This window comes from Pogonomyrmex barbatus, unplaced genomic scaffold, assembly GCF_055798465.1.
Source record: "Pogonomyrmex barbatus isolate J1 unplaced genomic scaffold, ASM5579846v1 scaffold18, whole genome shotgun sequence".
NCBI lineage: Eukaryota > Metazoa > Arthropoda > Insecta > Hymenoptera > Formicidae > Pogonomyrmex > Pogonomyrmex barbatus.
Window position 1 is genome coordinate 1,889,655 of NW_028297114.1, and position 16,563 is coordinate 1,906,217.

A 16,563-nucleotide genomic window follows, 5' to 3' on the forward strand; every position below is an offset into this window, starting at 1 on the left:
GGATTGCAACAAGAGGCCACCGTTATCTAAGAAATATCTAAAATCCATTTTAATAATCCCAAAATTATATTTTTTATTTATGTTTACTTATTCTCTAGAAATAAAATCAATCTATAATTGCCGAATTACATTCATATGTTCAAAAGTTATATTTTTGTAAATGTTTCTTCTTTTGTAAATCTTTAACATACTGCTAAGTATTCCCCCCTTTTTTTATATCGTGTATTATTGCTGAACCAGTATGAAAAAGCTTATTTTACAATAATATTTACATTACAGAAACATACTGCACCATGCCAGTATAAAACAAAATCCCCCGATTGGTGTAGTTGCGCTGAATCGTCTGTCATTAGTAAACGCGGTGTAATAACAGCTACCACAAAACAGTATGATCCCGGACATCAAGAATGTTGCAGCCTACAACAAAAATGCATGAAATTATTGCGCAATTCTGATATTGATACAATTGCGGATTGGTAGCGACAATCAAGTTACCACAGCTGGGACTCTGCATAGCGGTAATCCCAGCAAGGTCAAAGTGTGTATGAAGTGATACCGATTCGCCGTTTCGAAGATACGACGTTGTTCCTGCCCTACTTCGTCTTTAGTGTAATGTCCTGCGAAATAGAGAGGGATTGATTCGAATCTTGCATTAACAAACACAGGTTTAAGATAATGCAAACATGATTATATCGAGCCTACTTACGGTGGGATCCAATGGCACCGAGAATCACAGCCGCCGCACCGCTAAGAGCTGCAAGTCTCACATATGGACCACTGGCCGCAGCCAATTTCCATAAAGGTACTGGTGCTGGCATTTTTACCTCGACTTTCGGTTTCACACCCAGGTAATTACCCGCCTGATGGGTCATAATTATTTCACATTATTAACTTTCATGAAAATATAAACGATTTTCCACAAACAACATCGTACTCTCGTGTTCTCAGAACTATTAATAATTTAATAAGTTAACAAATAATTTATACTGCTAATTTGCATTACCAGTTTCTAACACAAAGAATTGTTACTAATACATTTAAATTATGCTTAATAGTTGCATTATATAACCAGATAAATATTTAAAACTACTTACGTGAAAACTCGTTATGGTAAAACGAATGCAAGACATGATAGTGCACAATGCAAACGATATAAAAAAATTTATTGGCTGCCAATGCGTTGTTTGCGTATTGGAAAATGCATAGTAACTATTGCACTGAACAAAGTTGTCAGGTGTGTAATTGGTTCTACTTTATGTTGCTACATCTACAGTAACTAGCATGTCAGCGAATAAGCGTGCTGATTTTTTACTGTAAGAACTCAAACATAATGAAAAGAATAAGGAATGAAATTTCGACATATGAGAAACTATACTTCAATCTGCAATCAAGAAATATTAAGATATTTTATTGATTGAAAGAAATTTTTTATAGAATTCCTTATTCTGTATTTCCATTGTGTTCGAGTCTTAATTATCATCACAGATGAAAGCAATGAAATAGTATATTAAAAAGTATATACATAAAAGAGGAAAAAGAAAAATGCAATTAAATGATAGATATTATTTATTAAATAATACTTGCTATTTTGTTAATATGAGTAAAAAATTATAAATTTTTTTGTTCAATAGAAAAGAAAAAGATGAAGAATAACGAATTATATAATTAGAAATATGGCTATAACGAATTCTTAATCTGCAGTGCTTGGAAACATTCTTCATACATCTGACCTTAATTTTAGATTGTAAATAATAAGGTTGTTTTAATCAAACTGTGATTAGCTTAATGTAAATTAATTTACAATTAATTTATCTTAAAGCAAACAATTAGTTCCTAATTGAAATTTTCATCAAATGTTATACAACATAAATTAATACTTCTATTTATATTAACAAAATAGCATGGATATAATTTGATAAGTTAATTATCAATTATAGAAATCAAAATTTAATTAAAATCAACTTATGAGAAAAAGTATGTCTATATCAAATTAACGACACATCAAAAATTATAAGCAATAAAATTTCGTAAAAGTTCGTGTGTTATAAATCAAAACATTAGCAAAAGCATAAGGATTTTATAAATTGTTTTATTATTTAAATATTTGTATGAAAATCAATTCTTGAACGGTTCAAAAATGATCTAATTTTTAAATTTACATTGATTCTTATAGAGAAAACACATTTTGTTTTTAAATTATTCATTTGATATACATAATTGTGATTATTCTTATACTTTAAACATTAACTTTTCGCGACATCTATAGTAACTTTGTGCAGCCGATATATCTTTAATAATAAACAACTTGGCTGATGAGGCTGAAAATTATCTTAAGATTATAAAACTTTTAACTGAAATCGAAAGTCGAGGTAAATGAGTCATAGCCAATGACAGTTAGTTTTGCTGTTAATTTCCCAACATGTGACAACACAAAGTCCAAATCAAAATATAAAGTATCTTAGACAGATGTCCAAAAGATGTCTAAAATGTTTCATATTTTTGGCGATTTGGCAATGTGCCACTTCTTGATACAACAAAGTATATTAAAAAGAAAAAAATCATTTAGTCCCAGGTAGGTATAACGATCGATATAAAGTGTACATACGAAAACAAGAGCAGGATTCGTATTGATTCGCTAAGGCATGTGAAGAGAAAGTGCGCGATAAGCTCACCGACGAAGCCGCGTTCCAAGCGAACGAGGCAGCTCCCGCGCTCGTTTTGTGAAGAACATTGAACGGTGTAATGATCGCCGTGTACACGACGTCCTGCAGGCCCATATCCCGAGTCGCGTGTCACTGCGCACAAGAGACAGGTCGAGTGTCAATTTGCGTACATTTAAAATGGAAAATGGTGCCCAGTGCGGATGCATTCGCGAAGACACTCGACGACACGCGACTCGTTCCTCGCGAACGTCAAAGCAGCTTAAACCATGCGATTAATGACACGAATAAAGAGATATTTCGTTTGAATGATAAAAGATATTGTCAAATGCAAACGCACCGGATACTGCTTATTCATCTGATTGTACTTACCAATAAACAGGAATGAACTGCTGAAAGATTTGCGTATCACCGGTGATAACCTAACCTAACCGAGCGATCAGGAATGTGCCATTTTGGAAAAAAACGCTACGTCATGTGTTCCTGCTAGTTGGGCCTATTCTTTTTGGAGTCACACCAACTTCGGTTAATGTAATCGGCCGATTATTTCATTGGAATTGCCCGTATTTGTTGTTAAATTTACGGACAATTTGCGATTGGTCAATTCCATTAAAATAACCGATTAAGTTAAGTGGTGGCCCTAAAAAGAAAGAGGCCTTACATTGATCTATATTTTTTGCACTTTCTGCACTTAGATTAATATTTTATTTGTCTACAAATTTTTTGAACATTTTGATTATAAAATAGTGAATTTCTGAGAACTCTTAGAAATTTCATTGTTTTACTAATTAAATGTATGTTCAAAAAAATTTATGCAAGTGTTAATTTTCGGATGCAATTCCATGTATATGAAAAAAATAGGAAGGAAAAAAAACATAACGGAGGTAATGACAAAAAATATTTTATATTTTATTACTGAATTTTCTATACATTTTGCAGTAAAATGGAAATAATTTTAATTTTTGCAGCAATTTTTAATAATCTAACATAATTACATTAAAAAATTATATAAAATTCTTTTTTGATACTCTTTAATATTTTTACAACAAACAAAAACAAGCTTGTTATTTTTATTTTTCTTTTTTTTTAAATTTTATTTTTATTAATTTTTTATTTACTATTGTTATTCTTCAATTTATCATGAATTTTGTCCAAACACATAATGTAATATTATATAAAAAGATTCGATAGAAAAATAGTAATAGTCACAAAATTGTCATTTTTGTACTAAAATGTTAAATATTACTTGTTTGTGGTATTATTCGACTATCTATTTGCATGTAAAATTGTTCTCCAAACCATTCCCTATGCATTTCTAGATAACTGTAAACATATTATATTATTAAGACACTTTCTCATATAAGAAATGACATTTAGATTATAAAAAAATCATTAATAATTTATTGTACATACCTTAAAAACATATCAAGATATTTTAAAAGTACTTTCAATTTTTTATTCGATATATCTGTGGATTGTAATAGTTCTGGTAACTTAACTGAAATTGAAAAAAATCAATCTTTTTATAATATTGTGACACATGTATTTTTATAAAATATAAGACGACGACTTACCGAATAACCTAGTTAAATGAATGGCACCATAATAAGTAGAAGGACTCGGAGTTTCGATTTGTTTTGAAACTTGAGGCATTAGCCTCCATTTATTCGACTGTTGAAGTAAAGTATTTACTTGAGCGGATGTAACAACAGGCGGCATTCTTAATGTTACACCTCGCGGGCTAGAACAACGGGAACTTGTACTTGCTATGCTACTAAAACAAAACAATCATAAAAATGTTATATCTAATATCAAATAAAAGTCAGAGAAGCAAAAATTCTTATTACATCATGCAATCATTTCACACAATTAAAAAAAAAAATTCTCGAAAAAAACAATAATTGTTAGAAAGAAATAAATAATTTACAAAACTTTTATGGCAAAAAACAACTCAATTATTACCTTGATAAATTACCACCATCTTGCTTTCCTTCGTCGTAAGATCTTAATTGCCGGCTTTCATCAACGGAACTTACACGACATGATCGCAGTCTTCGTTTAGAATTGCTGGATGGCTTATTTGTAGTATCCATCTCTGAATCATGTTCTTGAAAAGGTGGCAAATGAGCATATTCCGTATCTTCAAAATCTTCTTTTGCAGGTATTTCTGGAATACTTATAACGGAAAAGTTTTTTTTATTAAAACAAACGGTAAATATTAATAAATCTCTTAAGAAATTTAATCATTATATTGGTATAAAAGAAGAAAATATATTTACTCAATTGGTTCCTCCTTCGAGATACTAATTGGTTCTTCATTACTCAGCAAAGAAAATTTCAAGGAATTATGTTGTTCCTTTTCTTGTCTGTACAAAAGAAGATGAGGTAACGTAAAATCGAAATATATACGTAGGCCATCCGCGACCTCTCTGCATATATTCACTTCATTCACTGTCTTTTCTATTGTATTATTCGTTTTGTTTCGTTGAGGTTTGTCTGGAATATTTGTCAACTGCGTTGTGGTAAAATGCTGTACCCAAGATTCTAAAATATTTATCACAGTAGGTTGTGCAGGGAGTACAACAAGCTGAAATAAATATTAATATTTCAATTATAAATTGAAGACTAAGAATGAAATGATATAATATAAATTGCAGGATAATAGATATAATTATTAACTTATGCTAACCTTGTTTTTATTAGTTATTAAATCATAGTCCAGCTCCAAAATCCGTTTTAATGTACTACCTATATCAAGATCAACTCCTGGTTTCATACTTGCTCCAGACTGGCTACCTCCACCACTATCTTCATCGTCACTTGTTTCACCCATGTAATCAGAACTACTTTCTGTATCTTCTTCTGTATTTACTTCCTGTAAATTATGTATCTAATTTTTATAAACTTTGCTGTATTATTGTAAATTTTTTAATTATTGTAATCTTGTCAATAACTACAAATTTTTCTTATTGTTTTATAGATATCTTTTATTTTATTTAATAGATTTCATAATCTTCAGAATTTTACAAAAAAGTCTATTAAACAAAGTAAAATAGAAATTTAGAATTTAGAATTTCCTGAATTATATATCATTGTAATGTTTGCATTTTTTGGCAATAGTACACAAATTATTAATTTAAATTTTATTAAATTATTTATATTTATTTTTACATGAGATTAAATTTCTGAAACATTTGATCAACTCTGTAATCACTTGCAAAGGAAATATCTACCTCTGTATCGTAATCAGCATGCTGACCCGAACTACCATCTTCGGAAGATCCAGTTGTAGCTGACGTCGCTCGGCTACCACCACTTCTTGCTCTACGACGAGGTTCTTGATGTTCTGTTTCTGTTAAGCGCTCCGACATCTTATGACTTCTCTTCTTGCGTTCACGTCGATACAAATAAGCACCTCTATTTCATTCAATTAAACATCAACTCATATATAATTAATCATATTAAATTTTTATATATTAGAATTTCAAACATACATACAGTTGAAGCTGCGCTTTTTGTGCTAAATCTCGTTGAAGCTGTCGATTTTCTTCTGTGTCTTTAAGCACATATTCTTCTGTCACACAACGGTCCCAAGATGAATTCCATCCCTTATATAATAATAAATTATATTTATCTTTTCTCTATACTTTAGTACAATTTATACAATTAAATAACCATAATAAAATTTTTTCAACTCACTTGGAAGTGTATAAGGTATTCTACAGCTTTTCTACCTCTTTGATCTTTATTTACAATGACATCAAGGACCTGCAAATAATTTTGCAATTATTTACTTTGAAATGCAAGCTTCTATAATAGATCAAAACTCCTTATATTTTCTTATAAAATTTATAAGATAGGTTTATCATTTTATTTTATAAATCTTTTCTATTCAATTTTATAACCTTAAATTATCTGTACTTCTGCGTTCTTCCTTTTAATTTTTGCAAATCACTTTAACATTTTCGCTAATTTCAGTATTTAATTTGTGTTTCACATTTACATTTGCATATGTACAACAATATTTGTTAAAAATGTAAATTAAATGCAAACATGTATGCATACATGCATGTATAGCTAGTAATGTGTTTTACCTTCGAATCATATAGCACTTTTGCTTTTGTGGGATCTGGCTCGTAACATAATACTTTCTCTCCGTCAGAAAATTTGAATTTCGGCCCTCGTGTTGACACCATTTTAAATATTTAATGAAATGTAAGATAGATATTTAAAATACATAAATTACAAACATAACCTATAAAACAATTGGCAAAAGAGGAAGAGTATTTGATATATCAAGTATCAAGTTTAGACGATATAACATATAACCTTAATTTTTATAAACTATTTTAACCACAAATCAACTTATTTCTTGTTTGCGTTACTTTCAATTCTACAAATATTTTCCCGGCACATTCGACCTTGTAATCTTTTTTGAAGTTAGCTAATTTGACAGTTGAAACGCCTTCAGACGCTTTAAGCCTTCTACACAACATGATAACGCGATAGCCAATCACTTTTCTAGTTTCTCAAAAATAGAGAAAAAAAAGAAGAGAGAGAGAGAGAGAAAGAGGAAGGAAATTCGTAAACATAAAATCTTGTATTTAGAATGAGTTTACAATATTAGATTAATATTTTATTTATGCGATAAATTTTTTGAACATGATTGACTATAAAAGAGAAAAATTTTAAAGTTAAAAAAAATAAGACCTTACTTACATTATTTAGAAAGTTCTCACCCTAAAAAGAATTGGGTTGTAATATAATAATAATGTAATATAGATAGTAATGAAATAAAATAATTCTATAAGCGGAAATGATAAAACAATAAAATATTAATAAAATATTCGTATTTTTATTATAACAGCGTTAATTTTCCAGGATTTTATTTATCACTACACAAATATATCATTATATATTAAAACTTAAGTTATTTTGAATCTAAAATTTTTATGTAATTTGTAACATTTTTTTCAAATAACTTCCATCTATACATTATATATATATATATATATATATATATATATATATATATATCTTTGTTCTTTTATATTTTCTATTAAATAAATATACATGTGTGTATGTGTGTATGTATGTATACATGTATATATATATATATGTATGTATATATATATATATATATATATATATGTTTGATCCATTCATCTATATATATTTCCCTGATTATCTAATACCTAATAAATTTCCTCTATAGAAACATCATTAAACGTTTAAAAATTAAAAAATCTACGAACCTAGCGTTTTCAATTAAATACGTTGTACTCGCTTCATCGTTGTAAAATATACTCGAATCTTAATAGATGTAGCTTCGGAAAATATCGAAAATAATGGAAGAAATCTGAAGCTACAAATATATTATCATCACAATAGCAATACTGAAATACTCAAAGATGAAACTTGAAATGCAAGATGATGAAGGTAAAAAAATGACTGGACAGTTCTGATCAATCTAAGCGCAATATTCGCCATTTCAATATGATAACGATTATATTTAGAAATTAGAGATTTGAGTATATTTTACACAATATGTAACGCATATGTAATTTACGCACATGTAATTAATCTAATCACAGAAAGCTAGTTTTGATTGTGCCACATCAATTCAGTGCATATATAACTTATGTAAGAATATATTTATCAAGCAATAATTGGCACAATTATAGATAGTCGAAACTAATTGGGAGCACAATAAAGTAGTTTAACTAATATTTGTCCGTCCTTAAAATCATTTCTTAACCAGTTTTCACATATTGCATGATAAGACAAATTAGATAAATTATGGTAGCTTATATATATGCGTGTGATTTTTTTATATTTGTAACTGTATTTTTATCAATTATACAATATACCACAGAATTGTTCACTACACTAATGCAAACATATGATAGACAGACATTTCCGTTTATTAATTCTCTTACCCTATTTTCCAGTTAATGATGATTAATGATGATTAATAAACAGATGATTAATAAACAGAAATCGATGATGTCTAAATAATTATTTAATTATATATAATTTTTCTCACTATATGTGTGCTATATATATTTATGTATTTATATAAAGATCGCAGTATTTTGAAATTTAGCATTATGGATATAACATAAGTACTATAATCGCGAAAATAATGGCTAAATGATTTATATCATTATTCCATAATAATTCAATGTAAAGGCAAGATGCTTATATTATTTTATACAAAATATGCAGGTACATTTACGGTAGGAAAATTTTGAGATCTATAATTAAATGCGAAATAATAGATTCAGGACACGTTATTCCTTATGACATAATACAAAATCAAAAGATTTTACAAAATGTTGAACATTTTGAAAATATATTTTTTTTTCTTATAATACTTAACATTATTACTTCAATTCTTTATTTTATACAAATATAGACAATAGCTTTATTTTCAAAAATTTTAAACATTTCAGATATTTGAATATTAAAATTTTCTAAACATTCAAAACTATAAAGATTTTTAAAGAATTTGCTTTTAAAAACAATTTAAATTTTTATAATTGAAAGTAATATTCAAATATATAATTATTTATTTCAAATATCTTCAAAAAAATGCTGTCCATCACTACTTAACACTTTTCACTCAACGTTTTTGGATAGTCGCATACCATACATATTTATGATAATAAAAGCAATAATAATCAATATACAAAATATAAATATAAATATATTTTTTATTTTACTGCTATACTAATTGGTGAATAATGTACAAAAAGAAGCATAATGCTAAACTTCTAAGTAGAACCGTTCAACTTAACAACATTACGTACAATAAAACGACAGTATATATATATATATATATATATATATATAGGTATACAATTTAGTAATAAGGTAATTTTCCTTTATACATAGCAATAAACATTATAACTTTAATAAAAATGCCTTTCCTTCAAACAATTATTCACAGAATTGTTATAACATTTTTATATTAATTTGAGGGAAAAAAACAAATGTATTATATATACAAACGAGATTCGTTTCTGTCGTATGGGATTTAAATGCAGTTACAACGATTACAAATAGAAAAGGTATTGAGATCTGCTTATTATAAATGAACATATCTCATTTAAACAGAGTATTTTATAGGAAAATAGTATTTTTGGTTGCCTATATTTTTTAAAATCTACTCAAAACCAATAAGCGGGTGTTTTAGAATATAGAGGCAATTTTGAAATAAATGCTGCTATGTATAACACAGGATCTTCATAATGTGACTTTCTTTGGTTCGGTTATTAGACAAAAAATATCAGTCATATTTCCAATAATGCCATAGTTTAATATAAACCATCACATTCAATGGAAATTTGACTATATAATATGGAATGCATAAAAAATAGTTAAAATTATGATAGATCTATCCAATTAATTTATTTTTAGAGGCCAGAAATAATAATTACAGAAATAGCATACATTATAATTTTTAGTTCAATATTCACATCAAATATTGATTTGTGCAGCATAATTCTGATAATGCATGAACAAATATAATTTTAATAACGACATAGAGAATTGAGTACATCAAAAAAGTTCTTTTTTCAATATCAAAATTCATTTTACCTTTTTCATTCATTACTTTTTTTAATAAAAAATAAATAAATAGAAATAATTAATAAATAAAAAGATAAAAAACCGATATTAGGAAGGTATATTAATCTCATCTCTGGCCACAATGATTTTCAATTAGACAGTCCTATCATGTTATGATATGATCCTTATATGTCTACAATTACAAAATAAACTTCATTGTCATTGTTTAACAAATTATTATAATTATTTGATACTGATTGCATTGTCATTTGCGTATAACGTCTCCTGAAATATTAGAAAAGATGAGAAAGAATCTTTTCTAATATTTTCTAATAGGTAAAAATAATCCCTGCAGCAGTTTTGCCGTTAAATACATCTTCAACTTAAAAAAATATTGATTTTATTTAAATCGATTATTAAAATATTAATTTAGCATACCCCTATGTTCCAATGAATCTCTCAAAGTTTGGAAAAGTTGCAGCTGTTGTTCTGGTTTCAAACTATAAACCTAAATAAGAAAATATATGTTTTAAAGAACTATATTAATTCATTTTTTGTATTAATATATAATGCAAAGATAACAATATTATTATTAAAACTTTTATTATAAATTATACTTTCTCTGCTATTTTACCTGTTGCAATAACTTTTGAGGGGTTGCAGTATGGATAAATGAAGAAATATACACATTCACAAATGTTGCCATCAAATACTGACAATCAAATCTATCCATTATTCCACCATGACCAGGAATTACATCACCGAAATCCTGTAAAATCGTAAAAAAAAATGGTATCAATATAATAATATATAAATTTGATAAATGAATTAATAACATTAAATTACCTTAATCTTGAATGCTCGTTTGAATCCGCTAGCAAAAAATCCTCCAAATGGTCCAATTACAGAGCTGAATAATGACATCGACAACGAATGCAGAATAAACGGATACAACGTCAAAGTAGATTTTCCATTTAACTGCACATATTGAAAAAAGATTGAGCATCTATATGATTGACAAAGTATTTCATATAAAGATCATATTACCATTCTTGATATCACTTCAAGACTCTTTGGCAATGTATATTCTTGTGGTTGGAACAAACTCGACGGCTCGCAATCCATAGTCATTCTTCCTAGAGTTTCGCTGTACTCAATAGGACAAACGAAGTAGCGGTATTGACACATAACGTATGACATCTAAATAACAATACAACATTAACACATAATCAATCTTATTTTCATTGGCTATTAGCATGAAATATATTACCAGTAATCCAAGTATGACAGTCGAAATACCACCGCCAATAAAACCTTCCCAGGTCTTTTTTGGAGATAATTTTATTAATGGCGTTCGTCCAAAAAAGAAACCAAACATATATGCCATTACATCATTTATGACAATCATACTGACAGGTACAATAAACCTAAAGACAATTGATACAATTAATAAAATAAATAAATATTTGTATGTTTATAATGGTTTTAATAAATAATATACAAACCATATCAATCCTTCGAATATATTTTGAATAATAAGATAGCTTTGTGTCACAACAATAAGTAATGCTACGTGCGTCCAAGCGAATAGCGAGAATTGTTTCATGTAATATTTTTTCACAAGCGAGAGTACGAACCATACAAAGCCAACAATATAAAGACAGAATGAGATAAATCGATGGTATGTAACCAGCACACGTAGATATCCCTGAAGACATAATAAAAATTATAATTATTATACTTATGTTTTATATATATATATATATATATATCAATATATTCTTAATGTTTTCTATTCTATTATTTTTGTATTAAGTAACTTTAATAAGGAAACCTAATAGAAAACGAAGCCATAACAAAAGTATTGAGATAAGACTTGTCAAGGTTTGATTATTGATTTAAACTAATACTACTGACGATATATAGATGCATTTTATAAACGGGTTTTTTTTCTTTCTGAAAACATAAATAAATGGTACAGTAGAAAAATTGCGCATAGAGATTTATATCTTATACAAGTTAATAAGATTGTGAAGATTAATATCTTTTTTATGAATCTCGTGATTCTTGACTTAAATAATCTATTAATTTAAACTGGAAAAGAAATAATACTTACCGTTCGATTAATCACCACTGCAAAGTAGTCCATTAAATTTTCTCCATAAAAAAAGTAATTTGAAGTTATTAAAAAATACCACGATAAAGATCTGAACCATGGTAGACCGTGAATTCTATATACAGCGTATCCAATATTAATAATCTCCTCGAAGCATTTCACTTGCACAATCAATGTCTATAAAAAGAGATTTAAATAAATGTTAATCTTCTATACTACATTTGTATATGGAATATTCTAGAATACGCGCACATAAAATATACAATCCGATTTTTTGTACTAAAAGAAATAACTTTTCTTCTGTGACAAAATTGTATCTAAATAATAGTTTCTAAATAAAGATAATTTAAAGATAACGCATGAGTGCTTTATATTACATAAGAATCAGAGACAGCGCGTGAAAGATATGTAATGTTGTATTAAAATGTTATTTAAACTTCATAATAACTATGCATGATATCTTATATCTTGTATCATAGTTGTATCATAGTTTACAGAAATAATGAAACCGAAGTGATAAAACAGTGTTTAGCATGCTTTACTGTGCATTAATTTTAATACAAAACATTCATTAATTTTAATTTAAAACTACTGCTCAAACGTAGTTTTCCAAAGGAAAAAGTTATTCTTTTTGACACCAAGAATTGTATTATGTGTGTAAAGAGTCTAAAATGTGGATACTAATGGTGAATTATATCACTCTTATCGATTTCCTGTACTTGAAATAATAAAAAAAATCTATTTCTTTTTATGATATAAAAATTAAATTTCGAACAAAATTTTGTAAGAGGAGAAGTCCAGAAAAATCTGGAATGTATTTCTTTTAAAGAACAAGTAATTGTTTCAAATTATTTTTTGTTACATTTAAGAAAATACATTACACTACTTAATTGTATAAATATTTAAAGAAAAACTTACCGTTACCATTAATGCTAACGGACCTCCATAAATAATGAGGCAAAAACCAGCTATCATAAACCATGTAAAAATAGTTCTAATTATCCAATTTCGCCAACTGCAAGAAACCGCAATGTTACAAATTTATGTCAAATTAAAACAAATAATTGTATGTTACAAACGAGAACACGAGAATAATGTATTCTTTACCGATCTGGAAGACCGGAGAGAACAGAATTTAAAATATGCGGAGTATGATCAGTTCCTTGAGGTAAGGTCTTTGCTAGCTCTTCTACTTCCAATTTCGCATCATCTTCGGATTCGACATCTTCTTTCTGAGAGAAAGAGCAAAGAAATAATTGATATAAATTCTTGTGCGTTACAGTTTCATTATAACACATACACATACATACACATACACATACATCCTGACACACATGTGCATCTTATTATATGTACATCTTATTAAACATTAATACATATTAATTAATATCCAAGAAATTCATTAAAATTTATATAAATGAATAACAAAATACGTATATATTATTCCATAAATTTCCATAAATTATGTAAATGTTATATTTTTTAAATTTTACGTACACAAATAATTTTATTTTATTTATATATATAAAATTTTACATCTTTTATATAAGGCAAATAAATTTTGGTTTACAAAGAAATTTTAGTATATTTAAGATAAATAAATATAATTAAATTTAGTTTCAGCGTTTTATTTATTAATTAATAGCAAATATTTGATATAAATTATTTTTCTATCATCGTCTTTTGCTTCTAATTTCTCTCACTCTAATTTGTTCTAAAATCTTCGAGTATAATACGGATTATATTTTGTAACGTGCCGCGTGCGCTTTAAAATGTATTTATGATCGTTGAATTTTTAATATTTAGATATGCATGTACTCAAAGTTCAACAACTATAAATTTAGAAGCTAGGTGAAATTATTCCAAAATTTTCCATGCTACAAAACACATAATATATGCCGCGTGCAAGGGTTTAAAAACTAATGGAAAAATATAATGGAAAAATAATTGCAACATGTGCAATAAATTTTTACTATTAATTGATAAAACATTGAATATATTCGTTCTAAATACTACAATTTTTTCGAATGTTAGAATATATTTCCTTTTCTCGATCAGTATATGTATAATTATTTTAAAATAGTGCATATTATATGCACTATTTTAAAATAATTATATTATGTGCAAATATGCACATAATATAAAGTAAATTTTTATGTACATGTTGATTTAATTTCCACATTCCACGCAATTTAATTTCCACATGACTCCACGCGATTTCCAGTTTATAATTTATTTATAATTTATTTATAATTTATTTATAATTTATTTTCCAATTTATAATTTTTTTTCATCTCTTGATTCCGTTTTATTTCATCCTCTTTAATATTAAAGGAATATATCTGTTGTACATCCTTTTAATATCAAAGAGAATGAAATAATTAAACAAAATTAAAAGACAAAACGTCAAAATGTAGACTGGAAATCACCTGTTATATGAAAATGAAACCGCGTCAACAGGGTCGAGGGCACGCGAGGGCATTTTTTTCTAATTAAAAAACGTCGAGTAAGCGTCGCAATTGCCGCGGGATCAGGTGATAGGAAACAAAGGAACGGGTATGATAGTAAAAATGCGTTAAAGGTTAAAGGTTTTTCCCGTTTTTTTCCTCTCATGGTGAAGCTCCATATGATTCAATACGCACAGCGAACTCAACATCAGTTTTTTCAATTTTTTTTCTCGTTTTTTAACACGCTCCACACGTTGATCATTAACACATTGTGTAATACATATCTATAATTACTTATCTATAAAATTTGATTAATAACAGCAAAAAAACACGTGCATGACAAAGTGCACATGACAAACAAATAAACAATTCCCTTTATCACATATTTCAATTTTGATTTTTACTGTTTTTTTTTCTTTATAAAATAAGTGTAACGTAAACAGGAAATTAGTTTAAATACGTCTAACACATATTAAAAAAATTTTTTTAGTTAATAGCTAATGTACGTTAACTATCAACTAAAATCCGGCGGAAGTATTAAATAAGAAATCATTGAGGAAAACGTTGTATCTCTTCCGCGTTTATTTTAACCTACAGCAACCCGGATCTCTCTCGCTTGTCAGGCAGCTGATCTACCACCGAGACAGCCCTCTTCCTCCTCCTTCTCCACCCCCGAGAAGACGCATTATTCATTTCGCATGTATATACGTGATTATCTATGGCATGCGAGAATCGAGCGCGCTCTGTGTGTGTGTGTGTGTGTGTGTGTGTGTGTGAGACATCCGTGGCATGTATCACACGCACGCGACGGCTGTGGGAATAGCGTGCGATGTGTTGGTGTAGCTGTCAAATACCTATCAACAAATAACCGCCCGTCGCGCTAACAGCGCAGATCGATACCCGTTGAACGGACGATCGTATAAACGCCGACGCCGTGGTACGCCGCGCACAAAGAGGAAGAAAAGAAAGAGAAAAAAACCAGAGAAGAGAGAAGAAAAAAAGGACAGAGAGAGAAAAAGAGGCAGGAACTTGGTTGACTGAATTTACCTGATCGTCGCTGACATCCCGCGACGCAGCCGATGATGTCGCGTCGCCGACCGTTCTCTTGCGTACGTCCGACATCGCTCGCGGCCGATCGCCGAGTGACTCGTCAAGGTAGAATCGTGATCGCGTCGCACCCGCGACGCGGCGATAAAATGCGAGAGATACGGAACGAGAGGAACGCTGATAGGTAAATGCGTGCGCGCGCAAACGCGTATTTACATATTTCGGTGGAGTCGGATGAGCGCCGGAACGGACATGACGGGCATGCGTCGCAGCGCGTCCCTCCCACTCTCCTCTCGCCTGCACGCATCGCGTTGCACTTGCGCGTGACGAACGGCGGATTACAAAGCGGGTGGAGGGGCGGGAAGAAACGACGATTACGAGCGGAAGGAAGGGAAACGCGGTCGACTTGACTCGGCCCGGTTCGGCGCGCGGTTCGATTAATCAATGATATATAGTCATCGACTTGGGGAAGATACATAGATGAACGTTCTTAAAGTTTTGTGTCGATGATGCTAGAAATCGACCCGAGCTCTCGATCGAAGAGAGAACTGACCAATTGTATTTGAATAATTTGGTCAATTGATCAATGCGATTGGTCAATTCACTTTTCGTCTGAGATATCAAGCTGACCTCTAGTATCGTGAATCAGCACTTTACTCCCGTATAAAATTAAAGATTGAGAGTAAGATTAAATCAATTTAATTCCAAAATTTAATGAATC

At 29.1% G+C, this 16,563-nt stretch overlaps 3 protein-coding genes across 6 annotated transcripts; all 3 read right to left on the reverse strand.

The window, feature by feature from the left end:
- Positions 1 to 47: 47 nt before the first annotated feature.
- Positions 48 to 3,293, reverse strand: LOC105433979 (transmembrane protein 256). 2 transcript variants are annotated; one of them, XM_011649513.3, is made up of 5 exons: positions 3,033 to 3,293; positions 2,673 to 2,795; positions 707 to 860; positions 496 to 617; positions 48 to 417 (listed from the first exon to the last, which is right to left on the reverse strand). In XM_011649513.3, the coding sequence occupies exons 2-5, from the start codon at positions 2,775 to 2,777 to the stop codon at positions 274 to 276; spliced, it is 525 nt and encodes a 174-aa protein (XP_011647815.1). In that variant the 5' UTR covers positions 2,778 to 2,795; positions 3,033 to 3,293; the 3' UTR covers positions 48 to 273. The 2 variants fall into 2 exon arrangements, with proteins under 2 accessions (XP_011647815.1, XP_011647816.1); XM_011649514.3 differs by lacking the exons at positions 2,673 to 2,795; positions 3,033 to 3,293 and adding an exon at positions 1,095 to 1,514.
- Positions 3,294 to 3,545: 252 nt separating this feature from the next.
- Positions 3,546 to 7,150, reverse strand: msl-3 (male-specific lethal 3). Of its 3 annotated transcripts, none has more exons than XM_011649518.3 (10): positions 6,755 to 7,150; positions 6,360 to 6,428; positions 6,159 to 6,268; positions 5,894 to 6,077; positions 5,350 to 5,535; positions 4,940 to 5,247; positions 4,623 to 4,835; positions 4,235 to 4,401; positions 4,074 to 4,158; positions 3,546 to 3,983 (listed from the first exon to the last, which is right to left on the reverse strand). In XM_011649518.3, the coding sequence occupies exons 1-10, from the start codon at positions 6,854 to 6,856 to the stop codon at positions 3,896 to 3,898; spliced, it is 1,512 nt and encodes a 503-aa protein (XP_011647820.2). In that variant the 5' UTR covers positions 6,857 to 7,150; the 3' UTR covers positions 3,546 to 3,895. The 3 variants fall into 3 exon arrangements, with proteins under 3 accessions (XP_011647820.2, XP_011647819.2, XP_011647818.2); XM_011649517.3 differs by having other exon boundaries at positions 4,235 to 4,431; positions 6,755 to 7,149; XM_011649516.3 differs by having other exon boundaries at positions 4,235 to 4,434; positions 6,755 to 7,149.
- A 636-nt stretch (positions 7,151 to 7,786) lies between these two features.
- On the reverse strand, positions 7,787 to 16,150 carry Cds (CDP-diacylglycerol synthase). The gene is made up of 10 exons (XM_089075100.1): positions 15,843 to 16,150; positions 13,456 to 13,580; positions 13,267 to 13,363; positions 12,349 to 12,525; positions 11,738 to 11,940; positions 11,503 to 11,659; positions 11,280 to 11,432; positions 11,079 to 11,210; positions 10,867 to 11,001; positions 7,787 to 10,740 (listed from the first exon to the last, which is right to left on the reverse strand). The coding sequence occupies exons 1-10, from the start codon at positions 15,915 to 15,917 to the stop codon at positions 10,657 to 10,659; spliced, it is 1,338 nt and encodes a 445-aa protein (XP_088931226.1). The 5' UTR covers positions 15,918 to 16,150; the 3' UTR covers positions 7,787 to 10,656.
- Between the last annotated feature and the right edge of the window lie 413 nt (positions 16,151 to 16,563).